Source organism: Erythrolamprus reginae, chromosome Z (assembly GCF_031021105.1).
Source record: "Erythrolamprus reginae isolate rEryReg1 chromosome Z, rEryReg1.hap1, whole genome shotgun sequence".
Classification (NCBI taxonomy): Eukaryota; Metazoa; Chordata; class Lepidosauria; order Squamata; family Dipsadidae; genus Erythrolamprus; species Erythrolamprus reginae.
Genome location: NC_091963.1, coordinates 69,991,094 through 70,013,570, shown reverse-complemented (window position 1 = coordinate 70,013,570; position 22,477 = coordinate 69,991,094). Strand labels below are relative to the sequence as shown.

The 22,477-nt window shown below is 44.4% G+C and overlaps 1 protein-coding gene across 2 annotated transcripts in view; it reads right to left on the bottom strand.

The window, feature by feature from the left end:
- DPY19L1 (dpy-19 like C-mannosyltransferase 1) overlaps window positions 1-22,477 on the bottom strand; it is a 344,645-nt gene that overhangs the window by 108,515 nt on the left and 213,653 nt on the right. For both annotated transcript variants that reach the window (XR_011556928.1, XM_070729287.1), the window contains exons 14-17: window positions 19,111-19,191; window positions 14,347-14,448; window positions 11,927-11,998; window positions 9,670-9,710 (exon numbers count right to left, since the gene is read on the bottom strand). Coding sequence is in view for 1 of the 2 variants with exons in the window: in XM_070729287.1 (XP_070585388.1) it covers window positions 9,670-9,710; window positions 11,927-11,998; window positions 14,347-14,448; window positions 19,111-19,191 (296 nt within the window). In the remaining variant the exon portion in view is untranslated. The remainder of the gene's footprint in view (window positions 1-9,669; window positions 9,711-11,926; window positions 11,999-14,346; window positions 14,449-19,110; window positions 19,192-22,477) is intronic.

Below are 22,477 nucleotides of genomic sequence, written 5' to 3'. Positions count from 1 at the left end.
ATGTCCTCCCTGTCAATGACTACTTCAGCTTCAACCACAACAGCACATGAGCATACAACAGATTCAAACTTAATGTAAATCACTCCAAACTCGATTGCAAAAAATACGACTTTGGTAATAGAGTGGTCGAAGCATGGAACTCACTACCAGGCTCTGTAGTGTCATCCCCTAACTCCAAAAACTTTACCCTGAGACTCTCCACTGTTGACCTCTCCAGATTCCTAAGAGGGGCATGCATAAGTGCACCAGAGTGCCTCCCATACCCTGTCCAAATGTCTCTTTATGTTTTTCTTGCATCATGGACAATGTTCCCTCTAATTTTTTTCCGGTGTGGGCGGAAAAGTATAGTGTCTGAGCAGCAGTCCCTTCAGGACTGGGCAGCATAGAAGTATAAATAAATAAATAAATAAATAAATAAATAAATAAATAAATAAATAAATAAATAAATAGGAAAAAAAATTCCTTCTTTTTTATTAAAAGAAATTAATGATAAAACAAAACCAAAATATATTACTATTAAAACTAAAACAACCAGCAAAACCAAAAATGCAACTATTAACAAATTCTTTAAAATCTTCATTTCTTAAATATTTATCATAGTATTATAGTAATCTAGTAATACTATGAAAATGTACCTGAACACCAATGCATCAATTAATATATTTCCCTAAATTATACTTTTCTATAATTTCATTCAATATTTCCAAGTTCAATTAATTTTCAGGCACTTAGCCTTTACTATCATTATTAACTTTCATCAATCTTCTACATTTCCAAGTATATTTTTAAATTCATTATGCAAACTCATAAAATCATACAGTACATATCATAAACCCCTTATTTATCATATGTATCTTCCATTAATTTTACCAATGTAATTCTATATAGTTCCAAAATTCTAATCCAATTTTTTAAATTAATACATCCTAATATTAAACAACACCTAAATATATCTTTTACCAATTTCCCATAGTCAATCCATATTTAATAATCAAATATCCCTCCTCAAATTTCTATCCCTGTTCTCATTTCTGGGTCTCTCTCCAGTCTCTCCTCCATTTCTGTCTCATTTGTTTCTCATTTCTCCCTCTTCCTCCCTTGTGTGTGTGTGTGTGTGCGTGAATTTTTGAACCATTTCCAAAAACAGGTGAGGGCTGGATTTTTTTCTCTGTTATTATTTGGTGCTTTTTACCATATGCTTTAAAACAAGAGTCACTTCTCTCTCTGTTTCTCTCTTTCCTGTCATTCTCTGCCTCAATCATTTTCTCATTTCTCTTTTTTCTATCATTTCTCTCTCTTTTCCTTCCACTCTCCTCTCTCTCTCACTGTTTTCTTCCTCTCTCACTCTCTCTCACTCTCTTCCTTCCTCTCTCCTCTCTGTTTCTTCCTCTCTTTTCTCTCTCTCTCTCACTGTCTTGCTCTCTCTCTTTTTCTCACGTTCTCTCCCCTCCTTTCTATCTTGCTGTGTTGCTCTTTCTCTCTTGTTCTCTCTCTCTTGTTTTTTCTCTCTCTCACTCTTTCTCTTGCTTTCTTTCTCTCTCTCTCACTCTTTCTCTCTCTTGCTTTCTCTCTCTCTCTTGTTCTCTCTCTCTTTCTCTCCCCCCCCTTTTCTCTCTCTTTCTCTCTCCCTCTTTCTTTCTATCTCGCTTTGTCTGTTGCTCTCTCTCCCGACATTCCAAAGAACCTTCGCCGGCCTCCGCTGTGAGGTTTTCTCCAAGTGCTTGCTGCCGCCGTCACTGCAGCCACCGCTGTGGGAGGAGCTGGGCAGGAGGCAGAGAAAGCCGGAGAAAGGGGTGGATTGGATGGGTGGGCAGCAGCAGTGAGAAGCCAGGGGCGCGAGGGGGCCAGAGGCGCTGGGGGGTCAGGGTCAGCTGCGGTACCGGCCTCCGCATTTTCGTCACTCCCCATCCCCAACGCCTGGCTCCTTTCGCAGCCCTGGAAAAGGGTGCGTGGGGGTTGTTTTTGGGTGTGCGGCCGCATGGGTGCGCATCTTAAAGGTGAACCGTTGAACTTACCTGAACGGTCTTCTCAATGCACTGCATGGAGAATCCAACATGGTATTTCTCAAGTCTCATTGGAAGGGACTGAGTTTAATTTAAATATTAGGCAGGCGCCGCCCCCTAGCCCACCAGTCAAGGAGAAAACAAAGGAGCAGTAAACTATAAACTTTATTTAACAACTGGAAGGCAAATTCAACCCCGAACAAACAACAATGACAAAAAATAGAGGCCCCGGGCCAAAAATGCTGGGCGGGTTTGGACTCTCCTTGCAGTGCATCGAGAAGACCGTTCAGGTAAGTTCAACGGTTCTTCTCCAATGCACTTGCAAGGAGAGTCCAATGTGGGATGTATCCAAGCTATAATCTGAGAGAGGGATACGGCTGGACCAGGGCTCTTAAGTTGAGCACACCCTTTGTAGCACTCGCCTCCCAAATGCTGCCTCCACGGAGGCAAATGAGTCAATTCAATAATGCTTGATGAAGGTAGACGGAACTGCCCACGTGACTGCTCTGCAAATATCTTCAATCGTAGCTTGTATAGCCCAAGCTGCAGAAGTAGCTGCACTACATGTGGAATGACCTGTTATTCCCTGAGGGACGATCTGACCAGCTGCCTTGTAAGCCTCTGTGATGCAATCACGTATCCAGCGGCTGATAGTTTGCGATAAAACCCTCAAGCCCATGCTGAGATGAAAACAACACAAATAATGCTTCAGAAGTCCTGAACGTCTGTGTCCTATGGGCATAAACTTTTACTGCACGTCGTACGTCCAACTTATGCCACCTTAGTTCTGATGGATGTGTTCTGTGCGTGCAGAAGTCAGGTAACATTATTTCCTGGGCTCAATGAAACCAGGAGTTCACCTTTGGAACAAACGTAGGGTCCAGTCTTAGCACGACTCTGTCTGGGTGAAGGAAACAGAGGTCAGGTCATACTGACAAGGCCGACAATTCGCATCTAGCTGAAGTAATTGCTGCCAAAAATGCCGTCTGGAAATGACAGGAAACGTAATGACTCTGTCCTTAGCGGTTCGAAAGGGGGACCTGTTAGAGCTCGCAGAACTAAGGTTAGGTCCCAAGATGGAGATCTATGAACCAGCAGTGGTCGTATATTTTAAGCTCCTTTTAAAAAGTCTCTGATCCATGGATGACGCGAAAGGGGGCGATAATAATCCTGAATTAATATAGTGGATAATGCTGCAACATGACACCGTAAGGTGTTAGGGGCTAGTCCTTTATCCAGCCCTGCTTGCAGAAAGGTTAGGACTGTACCTGGTGAAGCCGCCTGAGGGTCGACCTCCTGAGTCCTGCAGAACTCGCAGAAAGTAGACCATGTGTCCTGGTAAATGCGCCTCGTAGATGGTCTGCGTGCAGCTTGCATGGTGGTTATGACCATGTCAGGCAAATGTTGGCACCTCAGGCGATCCCCCTCAAGTGCCACACGGTCAGTTGCCACCACTGTGGCTCCAGATGTAGAATGCATCCCTGACTGAGAGATATTAGATGGTGGGGAAATGGAGAGTTCCATCAAGTCCGCGAACCATGCTCGTCGTGGCCAATACAGTGCCACTAGCAGTACCTCGGCTTGTTCCTCCAGGATCTTCTGAAGAACCAATTGCCCTGTATTGGTAATGGACCCCGTTTAAGCAAAAACACAGGAATTGTCTGTGCGCCGGGCACAGCGGCACATGCAAATAGGCTTCCTTGAGGTCTATCGAGGTTAGAAGGTCCCCTTGGCGTATAGAGTGGAGAATGGAATGGAGGGAGTGCATTTTGAACCTCTTGTATTGCACATAGAGGTTCAATCTTTTTAAATTTAGTATTAATCGATACTCTCCCAAGGACCTTGGAACCAGAAAGATGACTGAGTAGAAGCCCTTCCCTTGTAGGTGTAGCGGTACCTCCTCGATCGCCTCTATTTCTAAGAGATGGAGGATCTCCCTGCGCAATAACATTCTCTTCTGAGGATCTGTCACATGAGGGCATAGAATGAATCTGTTTGGAGGCGGATGGGAAAAGTCTATTCGCAAACCTTGGGAAATGGTGGCAATTGCACAAGTGTCTGTGGATGTGGCTTTCCAGGAGTCCGCGAAGTGTTGCAGTCTGCCCCCTAGAGGGTAGGTCACTGCTGTGTCATTTACCTCTCCTGGACTCTCTGAAATTGGAGCTCCTGAAGGGGCGGCGGCCCTGTTGGTAGGACTTGCCAGTCCGCGAAGTATGTTCTATCTGTGCGAAAACCTCTCTGGTTGTAGGAGCCCTGAAAGAACGGCCTCGATCCCTGGGAGATCGTTGAGGAGGGCTCGGAACAAAATGTCTGGCATCGATAGAAAGGGTTGAAACGTCTTTCCTCTCTCTTATTCGACCGTGGTAGCACTTTTTTCTTGTCCTTGTCTTCGATGAGGACATTCTCTAAGGAGTCCCCAAACAATTTCTCACCCTGGAAGCGAGCGGAGGCCAGGCGCCACTTAGATTTTACATCCGCCTGCCAGCTGTGAAGCCAAATCAGCCTGCAAGATGCCACGGAGGATGCCATTGCTCTGGACGCAAATTTTGCTGCATCCACAGTGGCATCTGCCGAAAATTCCGTAGCCGCTAACAGTTTGTTTAAATTCTGGCAAAGTCTGCTGTCTTCAGGATTCACCCTGGATTGAATATCCTGTATCCACAGGATGGTGGCTCGATTGAAAAATGAGGCTGCAGAGGCAGTGCGTAAAGCCCAGGCTGCCATCTGGTGTGTCTTGAGCACCACATTCTCTGCTTTCTTATCCTCAGCCTTTAACCCATCTATCACCTCTGACAGTACCAGGGTGTTTGAGATCAAGCTCGCCACCAGCTTGTCTATGGTTGGGGAGACCAATAGAGCTTCCATCTTTTGGTCGAACGAATAGAATCTGCGGTCAACCATTGATGGGCCCAGAGCGGTAGCAGGGTTCTCCCAAGGTCTCTTTATGTTCTCCAGAAAAATTTCCGAAGAAGGGATGTGCTCGGTTTCCTTCTTGGGAATGAGAAAAAGCCCACCAGATGTGGCAGGCGCTGATGTCGCCTCAGTTTGTTTCCTCTCCCCTGCTTCATCAATGGTAAGTTTAGCCTTGTTAAGCAGTATTCGGTACAGGGAAGGCTTAAATAGGCCCGCAAATATTGGGGGTTCAGGGGGCTGCTCATCTCCGGATAGATCATCCCCAGCCTCACTGACCTCGGCTCTGTGGAAAATATCATCTTCTATAGACCCCGGAAGGGATTGAGGGGCTGGTGCCGCCCAGAGGTCTCTGGATCTAGATGGATTGGTGGCCACTGGGGTGCACTGTTGGGCACCTGTTGCTAACCCCTGTAAATAGGCGTTGGCTATTAAATCCTGCAGAGCCGGGGGCATGTTTTGCCATGTGTCCTGGGAGCTTCTCAACCCTGCAGCAGAAGGTGTGAATGTTGCTGATGGTTGATTATATTGTGGCACCTGGGTGATTGGCACTGGTGGTGTCATACTGGGCCAGGCCTGGGCCTGCCTAGGAGGATTGAAGGATTCAGTCATTAATGCTGGTGCCGACAGAAGAGGGCGCTCTGGAGACCAATCCTTTTCAGTTGCCGAGCCTACTATCCCTGCAGTTCCAATCATGGGGGAGGCTGGCATAATATTGGGCCCCATGGTGGCACTGGGCTGAGCTGGAGCAACTGTTGGAGTGTGCTGTCTCTGCGCAGCTTCTAATTATCTCTCCAGTGCTCTTATCCTCCTTTCTGCCTCTTTAAGGGAAGCTCCCTGAGAAGATTTGGCCCTTGCCTTGTCTGATTGGGGTTTCTCCTTAGGGGTACACGGCCTAATAGAGACTGCAGACTCCTCTCCTGATTGAGCTGATGGGTCTGCCATATCTGAAAATTCCCCGGTTTTTGCAAAACACTCATGACAGCCATTGGAACCGAATCGACACCTAACCGATATGAAGCACTCTCGGCAGAATGAGCAGTGGGTGCCTAATGCGGCTGTGTGTCACCAGGCAGACTTGGGCATGGCTAGGAGCTCTGCGTCAGCTGCGCTTGCCCCCTCGTTAATAATAAGGGGGGGGGGAAATGACCATCGCAACGTTGCCATGGGAACCAGCTGGCGGGAATCTAGCTGTGGCGTTTCCCGCCGTTTTCCCTCTCAAAATGGCAGATCGGCTTTTCTCCGCAGCCTCCGAAGCTTCTGAGGCGCTGCCTTTGATCCTGCCGGTCTCAATCCGGAGTTCCACTCCTCCGGTCTTCGGCCCAGGTATGTTCGTCGGACGGGGCGGACCCCTCCCGACATCAATCTCCTCCTAACCTCCGGGTGTGACCATGGAGGTCGGTGAGCCGGTTGTCCCCCCTATGGCGCTGGTTAATCCGTCCCCCCAACTACCCCAGGAGGGGCCGATCATCGGGGGGAGGTGGGGGGAACACGACAGCTTGGAGGGAGGGACCCCTGAGGGTCTCACCCCGTGCTTCAGGGAGGGGACCCTTCTTGATTGAAGAACACCTGCAAATAAACAAAAACAATAGTTATTAGATAAAAATCTTATGATCTCCATCTGAAAGTTATTTTATTGTAATACTCCACTATGGAGGAAAACTCAAAGGTCCCTTTACTGCGACTGAGTTTTCATGATAGGTGGGCTAGGGGGCGGCGCCTGCCTAATATTTAAATTAAACTCAGTCCCTTCCAATGAGACTTGAGAAATACCACGTTGGACTCTCCTTGCAAGTGCATTGGAGAAAACAGTGATCATGGATATGAACTCCACTTTTCTATTCCATTTGCATGTATATTGATATGTTATTTCTACTCATTATCTACTAGACAAACAAACAAATAAATCTTTCTCTATTATTAGTACCAATATCACGTACAGAAATGCAGTGATACCTCTACTTATGAACTTAATTCATTCCGTGACCAGGTTCGTAAGCAGAAAAGTTCGTAAGAAGAAGCAATTTTTCCATAGGAATCAATGTAAAAGTAAATAATGTGTGCAAACCCATCCCAAAATTCACCGTTTGCTTCCCCCCGCTGCTGGGATGCTCTGCCTCCGGACTTCCGCTGCTGGCCGAAGTGCCTGTCATTCTACTGCAGGGATCCCCTTTGCTTCCCCCCACTGGGAATCCCTGCATTTTGTGTTTGCCATCTGTCCGAAGCACCTGTCATTCTGCTGCAGGGATCCCCCTTTCTCTCCCCCCACTGGGAATCCTTGCATTTCGTCCTTGCCATCTGTCCGAAGCGCCTGTCATTCTGCTGCAGGGATCCTCCTTTGCTTTCCCATGCTGGGAATCTCTGCATTTTATGCTTGTTGTCCACCCAACGCACCTATCATTCTGCTGCAGGGATCCTCCTTTGCTTCCCCCCACTGGGAATCCCTGCATTTCGTGCTTGCCATCCGTCCGAAGCACCTGTCATTCTGCTGCAGGGATCCTCCTTTGCTTCCCCCCGCTGGCAATCCCTGTATTTCATACTTGTTATCTGTTCGAAGCCCCTGTTACTTGCTGCAGGGATCCTCCTTTGCTTCCCCCCGCTGGAGAAAGCAAAGGGGGATCCCTGAAGCAGAATGATAGGCGCTCCCGCCAGCAATGGAAGTCCAGAGGTGGAGCATCCCAGCAGCGCCAGCAAGCGGGGGAAGCAAAAGGGGATCCCTGCAGCAGAATGACAGGCACTTCGGCCAGCAATGGAAGTCCAGAGACAGAGCATCTCAGCGGTGCCGGCAAGTGGGGGGAAGCAAAAGGAGATCCCTGCAGCAGAATGACAGGCGCTTCGGCCAGCAACGAGGGTCCGGTGGCAGAGCATCCCAGTGGCGCTGGCAAGCGTGGGAAAGCAAAGGGGGTTCCTTGCAGCAGAATGATAGCTGCTTCGGACAGCAACGGAAGTCAGGAGGTGGAGCATCCTAGCGGCGCTGGCAAGCAGGGGGAAGCAAAGGGAAATCCCTGCAGCAGAATGAGAGGTGCTTTGGCCGGCAACAGAAGTCCGGAGGCGGAGCATCCCAAAGGCGCCGGCTTGGGTTCGTAAATGGAAAATGGTTTGTAAGAAGAGGTAAAATAACCTTGAACACCCAGTTTGTATCTCTAAAATTTTGTCAGTAGAGGCGTTCCTAAGTAGAGGTACCACTGTATTGTTATATCTTTGTATACTACCTTGACAAAATAAAATGAATAAATAAACAGCAGCCACTTGCAATCACTAAGCAACCACGCATGCCATTAAGGGATGGAGCAAAAGAGCTGCCTATTGAAACAGGGTACACCATTGTATTCTATGTATAGAATGGAATTCCTGTGTAGGGCTAGAGAAAGGAAGCACAAAGATACAAACTTTGTTTGTCCAACCCATTGCAGGCCTTTCTCTCCCATCCATTCACAAAAGAAAATTCCTGCTCTGGGCCAGAGAAAAGAAGATTGGATCCCAAGCTTCCTTTTTCTGATTCCATGCGGCAGTTATTTTCCTTTCTAAGTGCTAGCTTTCTAAAGCCTTCAGAAACATTGCCTTCACTAGCTTTCTGCTTAGAAAGCTACCAAATATACTGTATTTTTCAGAGTATAAGATGCACCTTAGTTTTGGGAGAGGAAAATAGGAAAAAGAATCTGCTTACCAGATATTCATCTGGCTAGCATCCTTATTGTGGTCAGTTTCAGCACATTATTTTATCCCCAGGTTAGGGCTTTTTAATAAAAAACCTTATCTGGAGAGAGCAATGAACAATGAAAGAGCTTGCAAGCCAGTAAGAGATGGGAACATTGTTAGAACCTGGTTAGGGCTGGAAAGAAAAACTGTAAGCAAGTAGAGCAATGAAAAAAAAACTGCAAAGACTTAGGGCTTGGAAAACATTATTCACAGAGAATAACAGTGAAAGAGCTTGCAAGTGGGTAAGAGCTGGGAATATCATTAGCACCTGCTTAGGGCTGGAAAGAAACTTTTGGAGCAAGTTAGAGTAATTAAAAATAACTGCAAAGACAGGGCTTGAAGAACATTCTTAGCAGAGAGTAATCATGAAATAACCTGCAAGATAAGAGCTAGGAAGATCGTTAGCACCTAGTTAGGATTGGGGAAAAAAACTTTGAAAAAAGCTGCATTCAGAGTATAAGACCCACCTGAATTTTCAGCCTCTGAAGGGAGGAAAAAGGTGCATTTTATACTCCAAAAAATATAGTAACCTTTATGAACAGTAAGGAAACTGGAAAAAGCATTCTTTAGCTTTCTTGTTGTAGCCCCTCTTTGAATAGTTATTAGGTGACTGGCTGCACATCAAAGACTATCTGTACTTAATATATGATAGGGTAGATGAATTTATACAGTAGATTATTAATAACAATGGTTTAACTTTATATGACATAATACAAAGCATGGTACTTATATTTCATTTAACAGTTGCCTTTCATAAATCTCTGAATATAGAACTTTTCTCATTGTTTTATAAACCACAAATCTAGCTTACAATACAGAATATCCAAACTAGTTTTCAGAATTGGGAACTTCATGCAGCGTGCTATTTGTGTGTTGTGAAGGATGCTCCTATAAGCTCAGAGGCAAGAAAGGAAGTAAATATATATAATATTAGAAAAAGAAACCATCCATGTGATCAATATCTAGAGAAAGGTACAGGAATCCTTTATATCTTTAAAGATACAAAACATTACTAATGATATTTCTTTAACTGGATCTTCAATAAAAATGTATTTACCTGTCAGAGGATTTCTTTTTAAGCATAACATATTGAAATGCCTATGAAACATTGATTAAAAAGTAAACAAGTTAATACTTATTTCTTTAAGGACATGTATGAATTACATCAGAAGAGATGCCTACTTCTAATCATTTATGTGTTCTACATTACTTTAGTTCAGGCCTGTCAAACTCCTGCCCCATGGGCTGGATGTGTCACGCCCTGGCCACACCCATGCCTGGTTTAGCGAAGGGGGAAAAAGTCCCGATACGTCACATGATGTTGCCATGATGACATGAATTTGACACTCCTGCTTTAGACAATAACTTGGTTTTTTATATCTTTATAAGACTTTGTTCTAGTACATTATTACAAAAAGACTAAATAAATCTATTAGGTATAACTGAAAAATGAATGGATAGAAAATATGTGGAAATAATTTTTTCCCCTTTCCCCTTCTCCATTGATACATCCCTTTATATCACCTGAAAAACCTATCTACAGCATCAGTCTAAAAGTCTAAAATGTGACTTTCTTAATTATAATAGGAACTGGGGTGAGATGGGGGGAAAATCATCTAAGATTAATAAAAGTATTTTGCATATAATAGCCAATTTCAAATAATTTATCCATTTCACCCACATATCCTAACCCTCTGCACAAGCAGTCCCCATTTAGCAACTGCCTTTGACCATTTGCAAATATAATAGTAATAGACAGTACTAAAAATAATTTTCTAACTAATATGTGCATTTAATATAAAAATACTTGTGAAATTAATTAAAGTTTGGTCAATTTCAAGCAGCAACTGCCAATTAAGGGTTCCAATCAACTAATTAATAATACAGAACTAAGCTTCTTAACTTTCAGTTTGCACTTTTTAGGGAAGTGTGGAAAACAGTTCAGGAAGAGATAGCTAAGAGAAGGTTAAAAAGGGGGGGGGGGGGGATGTTTGAAACAGATCAAAGGATACCGTGAGAGAATTTTATGTGAACAAGATGGCAGCAACCAGCAATCTTCACTGTTTCTTACTTTCTCTGATAATAGGTGCATCTAGCGAGCATTTCATTGAAACTAAGTCCAATCCCTAATTAAGGTCTAGTGATACTTCTATAAACTGCTGTATTAAATTTCTGGGAGGCTTTTCAGGGCATTAAAAAGTATAAAGACTCATTCTGATTATTATTATTTTTTGCCATTCAAACTTGTACTATTCTTCTGCATTTTTGAATAACAAAACCTTTTGGACCTCAGGGATCACCAAATTCATAATTTTAAATTCCGTGAATCATTGGGGGTGGGGAGGCTCAGTCACCTTTCAGGCCTACCTGTCTGCTTCTGCGAGGCCTCAATGAGGGAGGCCTGAAAGAAAGTGCCTGCTTCAGGGAAACAGCCTGAATCACCTTTTGTGTTCTTTCTCTCAAGAAGCTTGGTCAATCTGAGTGAAGGAACACGAAGACAGGCAGATTGATGGTGGCTTGCTGAAGTTGGTAGGAAAGTCAGTCCTATATTCCAGAGCTGTAGCTGTAATCCCTTCCCTTCCTTCCCCCATTTTCTTTCCTTTCCTTTCCGCTCCTTCCCTAACAGGCAGCCAAGTTAACTGCTTGAAGAACCTATCCTGTCCCTAGGAGTCAAAGCGCTGAAGCGCAAGAGGTGTGGGAACTTTGGCCAGGCTCCTCAAGAGAAATGCAAAGATTTGTCTGCAGACCAACTAAATTTTTGCACTGACACCAGTGGTCTATGGACCATCAGTTGGTGACCACTACTCTAAACCGCTGCTCTAAACCACTAGACTACATCCTATAATACACTATATATTACTTTAGGAGCCGGGGTGGCGCAGGTAAAGTGCTGTACTGCAGGTCACTGAAGCTGACTTGTAGATCTCTCATCACCGGCTCAAGGTTGACTCAGCCTTCCATCCTTCTGAGGTGGGTAAAATGAGGACCCGGATTGTGGGGGCAATAGCCTAGCTCTGTTAAAAAAAGTGCTATTGCTAACATGTTGTAAGCCGCCCTGAGTCTAAGGAGAAGGGCGGCATAAAAATCAAATCAAATCAAATCAAATCAATCAATCAATCAATCAATCAATCAATCAATCAATCAATCAATAAGTGTGTGTGTGTGTGTGTATGTAGCTTATATGGTCCATGGGATTGTTTCACCAAAATTGGGTAACTGAAAATTGGATCTTGTATTTGATCTTCAAGAACTATTTTGTTTTAACATGTGACAAAATATGCTAAAAGAAAAAGGAAAAAAGAGTGATGACATACCTTTACAACAATTACTGAAAAAACAATAAGGACCACTGGAAGCAGGAGCGTCTTCATATATCTAACTGGAGTCTGAAATTAAAGTAACTTTTATATAGAGAAATTTGGTGATAAAACTGTAAAAAAATTCATTTTTAGGAAGTAGTCACATTTACTTCTAATAAGTTAGTATTTTATTTTGTCTGGCATTTTCAAGTATCACATCTATGCATTTCTGTCCTCTTCCTTTCTAGTTAAAAACTTCTGCCTCATCTAGACTCACATGCAAGTTTATTTTGTAAAATTCTTTCATGTAAACTGAAACTTTTTAATTTATATTTCTCGCATTAGGAAAATTATTCTAGAAGGACATCATATAAACCAGTTATGGGATTCAACCGGTTCAGACCAGTTTGGCTGAACTGATAGCTAGCTTTTTGTGCAGTTTGGCAAACTGGATGATCCCACCACTGTCTGGTTCCGCTTCACACTCCTCCCCACCCAACCACTCCTTGCTTGGCTTGAGAAGGTAAGGTCAATGGCGGGGGAGGGAGACCCACTCTGGGCTTGCTGTGCTCAGCCAAAGGGCTGACTTGAAGAACTGCCTCAGGGGGAGAAGGTGAAGTTCATCCACTTTTGGGCCCAGGTCTCAGTTTCAGCAGGGCCTCTGGATGGGCGGCCTGAGAGAAAGCGTCTTCCATGACTCAGCCTTTCCCAGGGAGCAAAGCCTTGGATGACCGTCCCAAAGGTTGATCTAGAGGGGTTCCAGAGTTTTCACATACCTCCGCCAGGAAAAGCACTCTTGGGCTGGCAACTGGATGTCCTGGGGCTGCACATGTGCAATTCAGCACACCACTGCAGACTCGGCTCAGTACGGTGCTCTTCCATGGGAGCTGCTTGCTCACTACTCAGCTGATCTGGAATCAGCACGTCCTCCCATCGCTGGCTGGATATGGGATCCAAGATGGAGGGGAAGGCAGTGGGCAGCAGCTGTCCAGAGACCCTACAGAAGCTAGGGGATGGGCCCGAAATGTGGCTGAGCCTTACCATGTTTCCCCTAAAGTGGCCTGTGCTCTTCGTTCTAGTGCAGCAGTCCTGGAGTGGCTCTCCCTTCCCTGCTGTTGGCCTTACCTTTGTGGGTAGCTGTGATGAGCAGAATGGTGTGAGTTGTGGGGGACAGAGACCTGCTCCAGTGCATTGGCCACAGTTGCTTGCAGAGATTTGGGCTGGAATTGTCTGTGAAAGTGAAGGAGAGTTTCGCCTGAGGATCAGCGGGATGTTCCCCTTCATTGATCTTCATATGAATGGGTTATTTTCCCTGTTCCATCATCTAGAAACACTGCATTGCAAACCACCCAGGCAGGATTATACAGTATCTCTCCCTCCCCAGCGGCTCCTAAGGTTGCCAGGGGAAGAGTAGTGGATATAACTTCTTGCACACAGAGAAAAGAGGCAGCAGTAAAAAATCCATTTCTGGGAACTCCTTTGTTCAAAAGGTCATGCAATTTTTATCACACTTCAGTAAAAACCAGCCATGAGCACAGATGCTCCTGTTAGCAAACTTGGGTGGGTGCAGACATGATAAAAGTGATTGCAATGAGTTGTCTGTCCATGATGCAGTAGGGAGCTCCCCCACACTCACACCCTACACTGCGCTGGACTGGGCTGCACTCTCGGGAAGCCCTTGGCAGGATGGGGAACTTCCTTCTGGTCCAGGATTTGTTTCTTTTAAGTCACTGCTGCACCGTTGGAGCAGTGGAGTTCTGTGACAGTTCAGTTTCAAGTCACCTTGCTATACGTTGTCCTGCAGGAGCCACTCGGCGTTTTCCTTTCCAGCCTAGACTCCTGTAGGAGTCTGCATAAACAGCATCAGGGAGACAGGCAGAGGTCGATGATCCCGCCACCACCATTTCTCACCCAGTAGAAAAAAGTTGAGGCCCAAGATGGCAGCCTCCCCAGCTGGAGCTGGGTGAGCTCCCTGCTCTGATTTAGAATCAGTAACTTAGTAGCTAATAACTATTGGAAGTTATAACACACTTACTTTGGACTAGTTAAAATCCATATTTGAAGTTTCAAAAGTTGTTCCTCCAATCACATGGCTGAACTTTGAGAGCTCAGCAACATGGCTGCACTTATAGTCATTTGAAATGCCCTGTGATCATGTGATTGGGTTTTTAACTGAAAATCACTACCTACTTCTAGTTTTTGTCAAAACCACACCCATAGGGAACCACTGGTTTGCTTAACAACTGCCAAAAACTAAGTTATAAAATTTGGTATGATATATGGCCAATTTGTTTTACAGCTATCATGACTTGTACTGTGATGGCCCAATTTTAATTGTAAGCCAAACACCTACATATATCAATAGATTAGTATGTTAATCTTATTAATTGCAAAAAGGTTGAAATGTATTGAATGAATTAATCAATGATACTTACCTCTTTTTCCATGAAATCAAACTCCACAGCACAAGTATACATTGATGTATCAAAATCTCTATAACCGGTAAGTTTTGCTTTTAGCAAATTACTTATATGGGCCTAATGGAAAAAATGAGTGTGACATCAGAATACATTGCAAGAAGTGGGCAGAATTTTAAAAAGACTAGGAAATTGGAAGACATATATGTTTCGCTTTATTTATTTCTACATTATTTACTTCTCCTTTCCATGAGACAACAATTAATGTCTAGATCACTCTGTAACCAGCTCTAGGGCAACCATCGGAGATGATCTGGAAGCTACAACTAAAGCAAATACTGAGACACGATTGATAGTGGAATGAATCTGCCAATTAAAAATAACCCAAATTTTAAAATTGGTCCATTGTTACTAGTAGGGTTCCATGTATAAAGCCCCACAAAGTATTGTACTGGATTATGAAAAACAATACTTTATTGAATAGGAGGACCATTGTACCTACCTGAACAGTTTTCTTGATGCACTGTGAGGAGAGTCCAATGTGAGTAATACTCTAGCCTGATTGGTAGGGACTGAGTTAAAAATTTACATACTAGTTAAGTCCCGCCCTCTAGGTGCCCCAATAGGCCAGTCAGAAAAAAGAAGGAATGGTGTAAAGAACAATAACTTTATTTACCATAACTCCACTGGAAACACAAACTGACCACAAACCAAACAGCACCCCTGGGTCCATGGCCGGGTTTGGACTCTCCTCGCAGTACATTGAGAAGACTGTTCAGGTAGGTACAACGGTCCTTCTCCAATGCACTGCTACAGAGAGTCCAATGTGGGATATACCTAAGTTTTAGTTCACTGGGTGGGAAGGCTGGACCAGGGTGACAGAGAAATACATGCCCTTTGTAACACCCCTCTCCCAAAGGATGCCTCCACCGAGGCAAAGGAGTCAATGTGGTAATGCCGAATAAATGTGGATGGGGATGCCCACGTTGCAGCTCTGCAAATGTCCTCCACAGATATGTGGGTAGCCCATGTCGCCATAGCAGCCACACTGTGGATGGAATGGGCAGTGATTCCGGATGGTACAGGGTGAGAGCTGCCTTATAAGCATGTACAATGCAGGCTCAATGCCCGCAACTGAGAGTCTGTGTGGGAACCCTCGAGCCCATAGATGAAGGGCGGAAAGAGACAAATAAAGACTCTGTCCTCCTAAACGACTGCGTTCTATGGACATATATCTCTGTTTGGCGAACGTCCAGCTTATGCCATTGCCGATCAGATGGATTTGTGTCATAGGCGCAAAAGTCTGGCAAGACGAGTTCCTGCGATCTGTTAAACCTGGTGTTCAGTTTTGGGATGAATGCCAGATCCAGATGAAGCACGACTTTGTGCGAGTGGAATTGACAAAGGTCTGATTGGATTGACAGCACCTACAACTCGGAGACCCTCCTAGCTGATGTGATGGCCACCAAAAAGGCCACTTTGAGGGAAAGGAAGCAGAGGGAGACTTGTCTCAGAGGTTCTATCAGCGGATGTGTAAGGGCTTGCAGAACCAATTGAAGGTCCCAAGTAGGGAAACAATGAATGGTCGGGGGGCAAGGGTTAGTCACCCCTTTAAGGAAGTCTCTGATCCAAGGGTGATGGGAAATAGATCTGAAATTGTCCAGTCTCAGTATTGTCACTATAGCCGGCACCTGCCTATGCAAGGTATTAGGCGCCAATCCCTTGTCCAGCCCTGATTGTAGGAATTATAGAAGCTAGACTACAGAGGATCCAAGGACTGCACCCTGCAGAAGGCGCAATAGGTTGCCCATGTGGACTGGTAAATCCGGGTCATGGAAGGGCAACGGTATGATTGCATGGTTGTGATGACACTATCCGGTAGATCTGCTTGTGTCAGATGTTGCCCCTCAAGTGCCACATGGCAAGTTTCCACCATTGAGGGTCCGGATGCAGAACCAATCCCTGACTAAGGGAGACTCTGTGGTCCATGGTGGAGATACTGATAGGTCCATGAGATCTGCAACCAAGGGTGGCGAGGCCAATACAGAGCCACCAGGAGGATTTCTGCTTGTTCCCAGAGGAGCTTGGTCACGACCCTCGGAATGAGGCACGTAGGAGGGAAGCCATAAAGGAGCCCCTCCAGCCATGGCCTCTGTAAGGCGTTGATTCCCTCTGCCCCTGGAGATGGAAAGTGGGAGAAGAACCTCGGCAACTGGGTATTGACTTGCCCAGATCTACTATTGGTGTTCCAAACTTGTGAGAGAGTTCCTGGAATATTTCTGGAGCCAATTGTCCTGAACATTTGACATGCCCGATATGTGTTCGGCCCAAAGGGATCCCAAGTGTGACTTGGCCCATTGGAAAAGTGATTCTGCTTCCTGCATGAGTCGGCCTAACCTCCTCCCTCCCTGGTGATTGATGTGAGAGTGGGTTGTCACCTTGTCTGTTAGAATGAGGATGTGGCAACCCTCCACCAGGTGGGCAAAGACTTGTAGGGCCGGGAAGACTGCCCTGAGCTCCAGCAGGTTGATATTCACATCTGAAAGGTTCTCTGCCGTCCAGAGGCCCTGCGCTACCTGGAAATCGGGGTGGGCACCCCAGCCCGATAGGCGGGCGTCGGTGATTATGGTGACTTCTGGGTGCCTCTGGAAAGGAAAGCCGCGTTGAAGGGCTGAGGACATCCAACACGGAAGTGAATGCCTGAACGCTGCTGTGGGGGACACCAGTCGGTGGAAGTGACTGGTCCATGCCCGTTGGTATGGTAAAAAGAACCACTGCAGAGGCCTGGAATGGAGCCATGCCCAGGGGACTATGTTTCTTCAATATGTTTCCCCTGCTGAGCCAATATACCTCGGTGAAGTATAGCACATCCCCATATTCTGACTCTATTTCCTCTAAAAAAAAGCACAAAAGCTTCTGTGCTTTAAGCCCTTGGATCTGGTACACCTCAGCCTGTCTAGTTGTGTAATGATGTTTCAAATTGTATTCCTTGTGCACCGCAACTTTTTCTGGGCAAATAACACACGTTGGGATGCTACTGTGCTCAACAAAGAAATATTGCACTTCCCACTTCCTGAAATTGTCTGTGCTCATCAGCAACCTTTCTCTTCATTGCAAGCTTTGAAAAAGACATGTTTGGGGCTGTGTAATATATAATTCCACTTGGTGTCACTGTTTCAGTGTTTAGTGGCTAAACTTTAGCCAATGCATCTTTTCCACTTTTTTTCTGTCTCTCTGAGTAGCAATTTCCATGGCCACCTCCGCTTCTGAGCCTGGGGTAATGGTGCAAGTTCGCAATAAGCCCAGCTGATGTCCCGCTTCCAAGAGCAATATATCCCATTGTGATTGGTAGGTTCATTCAGCTCCACACACAACACTGAAAAGTGCTATTCGTATCAAATTCGGGCCGCACTAACATTAACCTCTGATATTGAGGTGGGGGCCGCAAACTATTGTCCCGCGGGCTGCAGTTGGCCCGCGGGCTGCGAGTTTGAGACCCCTGCTCTAGAGCAAGAAACTCATGGTCCCTACACTATGACTGAGTTTTTTAGACTGGCCTATTAGGGCACCTAGAGGGCGGGACTTAACTAATATGTACATTTTTAACTCAGTCCCTACCAATCAGGCTAGTGTATTACCCACATTGGACTCTCTATAGCAGTGCATTGGAGAATATGCCCATTTGATCTGGTTTCCCAGAATGGCCTGCTAAGAATCTCTGTTGTTTGTGAGATACATGTATGTCAAGAAGCTAATAAGTGTTCTTAATAATAGTGTCTACTTGAGACAATCTTCTCCTTTTGGAGGTCTTTTCCACTAAGTCTTTGGCTTAAATTGACTGGGGGTAAACTAGATTTTATGATTTATATGATTTATTATTCTAATTATACTATTTTGTACTATTTATATTATTCAAAATCAAAATTTGAATTTGACCTTTATTCTTGTTTTCACTATTTTCCACCAGACAATTCGGGATTTGAATAGTTTAGAAATGGTGCTAAATAAATAATTTAATGCTGCCTAAAATACTGTTAGTAAATCAGCACAGGAATGCATTTATTCTCACAACACATAAAACAATGTATGTGGTTTCCCCCTTTTATTTGGAGTTCAATTATGCTTCATTGTTTATTTATTTAAAAGTTTTTATTAATTATTTATATCATTATTATACTTAATATAAGTGTCTCTTATCCTTATTTTTTAATAATGTGCAACCAGATATGTCTGCAATTCACTAACAAAACATGCAACCTACATAATTCCAAGTATCTCCACCAGCATAAAAGAATGAAGGAAAATGACCCTGCAAAAGTTTCTGTAGCTTCTGGATATCAGTAATAAACGGAGGTTTAGTTTTTCATTCCAAGATCAGAATATGTATTACTTGACACCTGCTTCAAATCTCCAAGGAAGAGGGCTGTGAAACTCAACTACATCACTCAGAGAACACACCTGATTCAGCCATAGTTTAAGACATTTATAAATTGTCAAATAACCTAATTTTGCACAATGATTGCTGTGTTCCATAAATTTCTTGGTAGAACACCCAATGAAAGATAAAGATATCCAATGAGGGTGATTAAGTAAACCTAGTATTAATTTATTTTTTAAAACTACACTATAATACTGTCTTCATAGGCATAATTCTCAAGTATATTTTTACAACTTCAAGTAAAACAATGGCATCTAATATGAAAATTTAACATTATACATATAACCAGAGGATAATACAAAATGTACAATGATAACAAACATAAAAACTAAGTTTTAACTTACATCGTCAGATATTCCAAATATTAGACACATCAAGAATTTCAAGACAATTGTCCCAAACAGGCAACAAAATCCTTCCAAAGCCTACAGAAATGATAAGAACACATGGAACAAGACAATGTCCTCCAGATCGGATCTATTACATTTGATTGCAATTTCCATAAACTGTGTTTGCATTTATTGTATTCCCAAACTGCAAGAAAACTGCAAGAAGCAAAATCTGATTCATCTACATCTTGATTTGATTTTTTTTCAAATCCAACATTTTTTCTCATTTTTTTGCAGAAAATATTGTTATCGCTTTTTAAAGTTTGAAGGAAATACTTTAAAAATTGACCGGTGAACTAGTGAAAGTATATGTTTGAAAGATTTCCACATAAGTACAACTATAATTATTCTAACAAAATAGCTATTGTGACTGGAAACTGATCGGCAACCAATGCAGACTGCGGAGTGTTGGTGTGACATAGGCATGTCTGGAAAAGCCCATGATTGCTCTCGCAGCTGCATTCTGCACGATCTGAAGTTTCCAAACACTCTTCAAAGGTAGCCCCATGTAGAGAGCATTACAGTAGTCAAACCTCGAGGTGATAAGGGCATGAGCGACTGTGAGCAATGACTCCCTGTCCAAATAGGGCCGCAACTGGTGCACCAGGTGAACCTGGGCAAACGTCTTCCTCGCCACAGCCGAAAGATGGTGTTCTAATGTTAGCTGTGGATCGAGGAGGATGCCCAAGTTGCGAACCCTCTCTGAGGGGGTCAATAATCCCCCCCCCCAGGGTAATGGACAGACAGATGGAATTGTCCTTTGGAGGCAAAACCCACAGCCACTCCATCTTGTCTGGATTGAGTTTGAGCTTGTTGACACCCATCCAGACCCCAACAGCCTCCAGGCACCGGCACATCACTTCCACTGCTTCGTTGACTGTATTGATTGTATTTATATGCCGCTCACTCCAAACGGACTCTGAACAGCTAACAATAGGAATAAATACATCGATAATAAAGTTAAAATCTAATAATAAAAGTCAGCAATACAATAAAACAGTAATAAAAAAACATACATATTTGCAATCAACATAATTCCAGCCTGCCGGGAAAGCCAAGTATTAATGGCTTTCCGAAAGTTTGGTAGAGATAATGCGATCTCTGGGGGCAGTTGATTCCAAAGGGTTGGAGCCACCACAGAGGTCCCACCAACTGACATTGTTTGGCGGACAGGTCCTGGAGAGGACCAACTCTGTGGGCTCTTACTGCCTGCAACAAAGTATGAGGGCTTTAAAGGTGATAATCAACACCTTGAATTGCGTTTGGCAACCAATGCAGCACGCATACAGTTGGCGTGGTATGGGCATACCTTGGTACTCCCATTATTGTATGCACTGCTGCATTCTGCATCAGCTAAAATCTCAGAATGCTCTTCAGGGGTAGCCCCATGTAGAGCGCATTGCAATAGTCAAGAGAGGTGATGAGGGTGTAACTATGCGGACCGCCTCCTGGTCAAGGTAGGACAACAATTGGTAGACAAGACGGACTTGTGCAAAAGCCCCCCTAGCCACAGCTGAGAGAAGCTGCTCTAGCCTCAGCTGTGGATCTAGGAGGACACCCAAGTTGTGAGCACTGGGAGAGGGGTGGGGTCAATGGTCGCGGCGCCATGCGGCTCCCTCGCTCTCATGAGGGAAGCCCTCGAATGCCCGCCGTCTGGGGGTCCCGGCTCTTTGAACCGGGCCCGATTCTCCCTGCAGGGGAGGTGCCGTAGGGGACACTATCGGGAGCTTGGTTTGGGGCTGGCATGCCCCACCAGGTGAACCGGCTTTGTCTTGTGCCGGCGGTGGTGCGAGGTCGGCCATGCCGCCATGCCTGGCTGACGCTAGCCGCAAACGACTTTGCAACGCAGAGACTGAAGAAGCTCAGAAGCACCTGGAAAGAGAATGGATTTCAGCGATGGCAAGGTGAAAAATGCTTAAGCGGTGTGCTGGTGAGTGCGGAGGGATGGAAGAAACTTAAAATGGACTATTTTTATTTTTTCTATTCATGGAAGCAGAAATGCCTGGAATTCGTGCAGAAGTGGCTGATCAGCTATGGGGAAATTAGCGGAAAGCTTTAAAGACATAGCAAATTGCCCAAAGTTATTGTGGGTTTTTTTGGAGGATATCTAAGGAATTTAAAGATTTGGAGCTTGAATTGGGATTCTATTTGGATTTATTAAGGTATTTTTTTCTTCTTTATAACAACTGACGAGAATGATCCATCATGATAATCTACTGCCATCTTCAGGTCGGAGGAGTCATTACAAGGAATTTTTACGGTACAATTAGTGCCAGATGGCTCTTTATTTTATTTTTCTTATTGGAAGTGTGGAGCTGTTTGATTGTCCCCAGGTTTGTTTTGGAACATGGCCAGTTGGAAGAATTTTTTTATGTAACTGGGAAGGGATATTAGACATAATCTAAAGGACATACTGGACAATCTCAGTGGAGATAGACTGGAGTCACATCTGGGCAAGTATGGAGGCAAGGAACATAAAATGGAAATATGGAGGCTGACATGATTTTCAAAGAAGATTTATATTAAAGGACATAAATTGACTTAATTTTTTTTTATTGGACTATTAATTTAAACTGGACTCTAATTGGACTCTATTATATGGAAAGTCTAATGAAATTACAAGGAAGAATCTGTTCTGATGGAGGAGGGATTAATTAAAGATTATTATTAAAAGCGGGACTGAATCTATCTTGAGGAGAAGGGACATGGCCATGTGTTCTAGTGGGGCAATAAGAGTAGGCTCTGCTCTCAAATTGGTAGAAATGAAAATACCCAATCCTCCCTTTAGACTCCCCGGCCCTCTACCTGCCCTTGCTTCTAGCTTATGTTGTGGTTAGCTCTGGCCCAGCTCCTGCCCCAAGGACTGTGGATGTGGGGGAGACATCCACATGCTGCAGGCCTGTTTTCCTCCTGGTGGAATCTGCTGATGAAGGCTCCTCTGACCAAGAAGACATGACAGGGAGGAGGAGAGTGTGGCAGACAGCTCAGAAGGAGATCAATTATCTAGCTCCTCCTTGGATTCGGAACAAGAGTTAATGATACAGCCACGCATGAGGAGAACGATGCATAGGCAGCAACAACTGAGAGATTATTATCAAAGAAAATGAAGCCACCTGTGGTTGGGTGAGGCTGTGGTAATTAGTGAGGCTGTTATAAATAGCAGCCTGTGGGTTTGGCCATTGTGGAGGATTATCTGATCGTTGTGTTTCGTGCCTGCTTTGCTGACTTTGACCTTTGTGTGCTGATTTTTCCCCACTTTGAAACTAAACCAGAGCAAAGTGTGTTTCACTTTGTGAAAGAAGAAGGACTGTGAATTACCTCA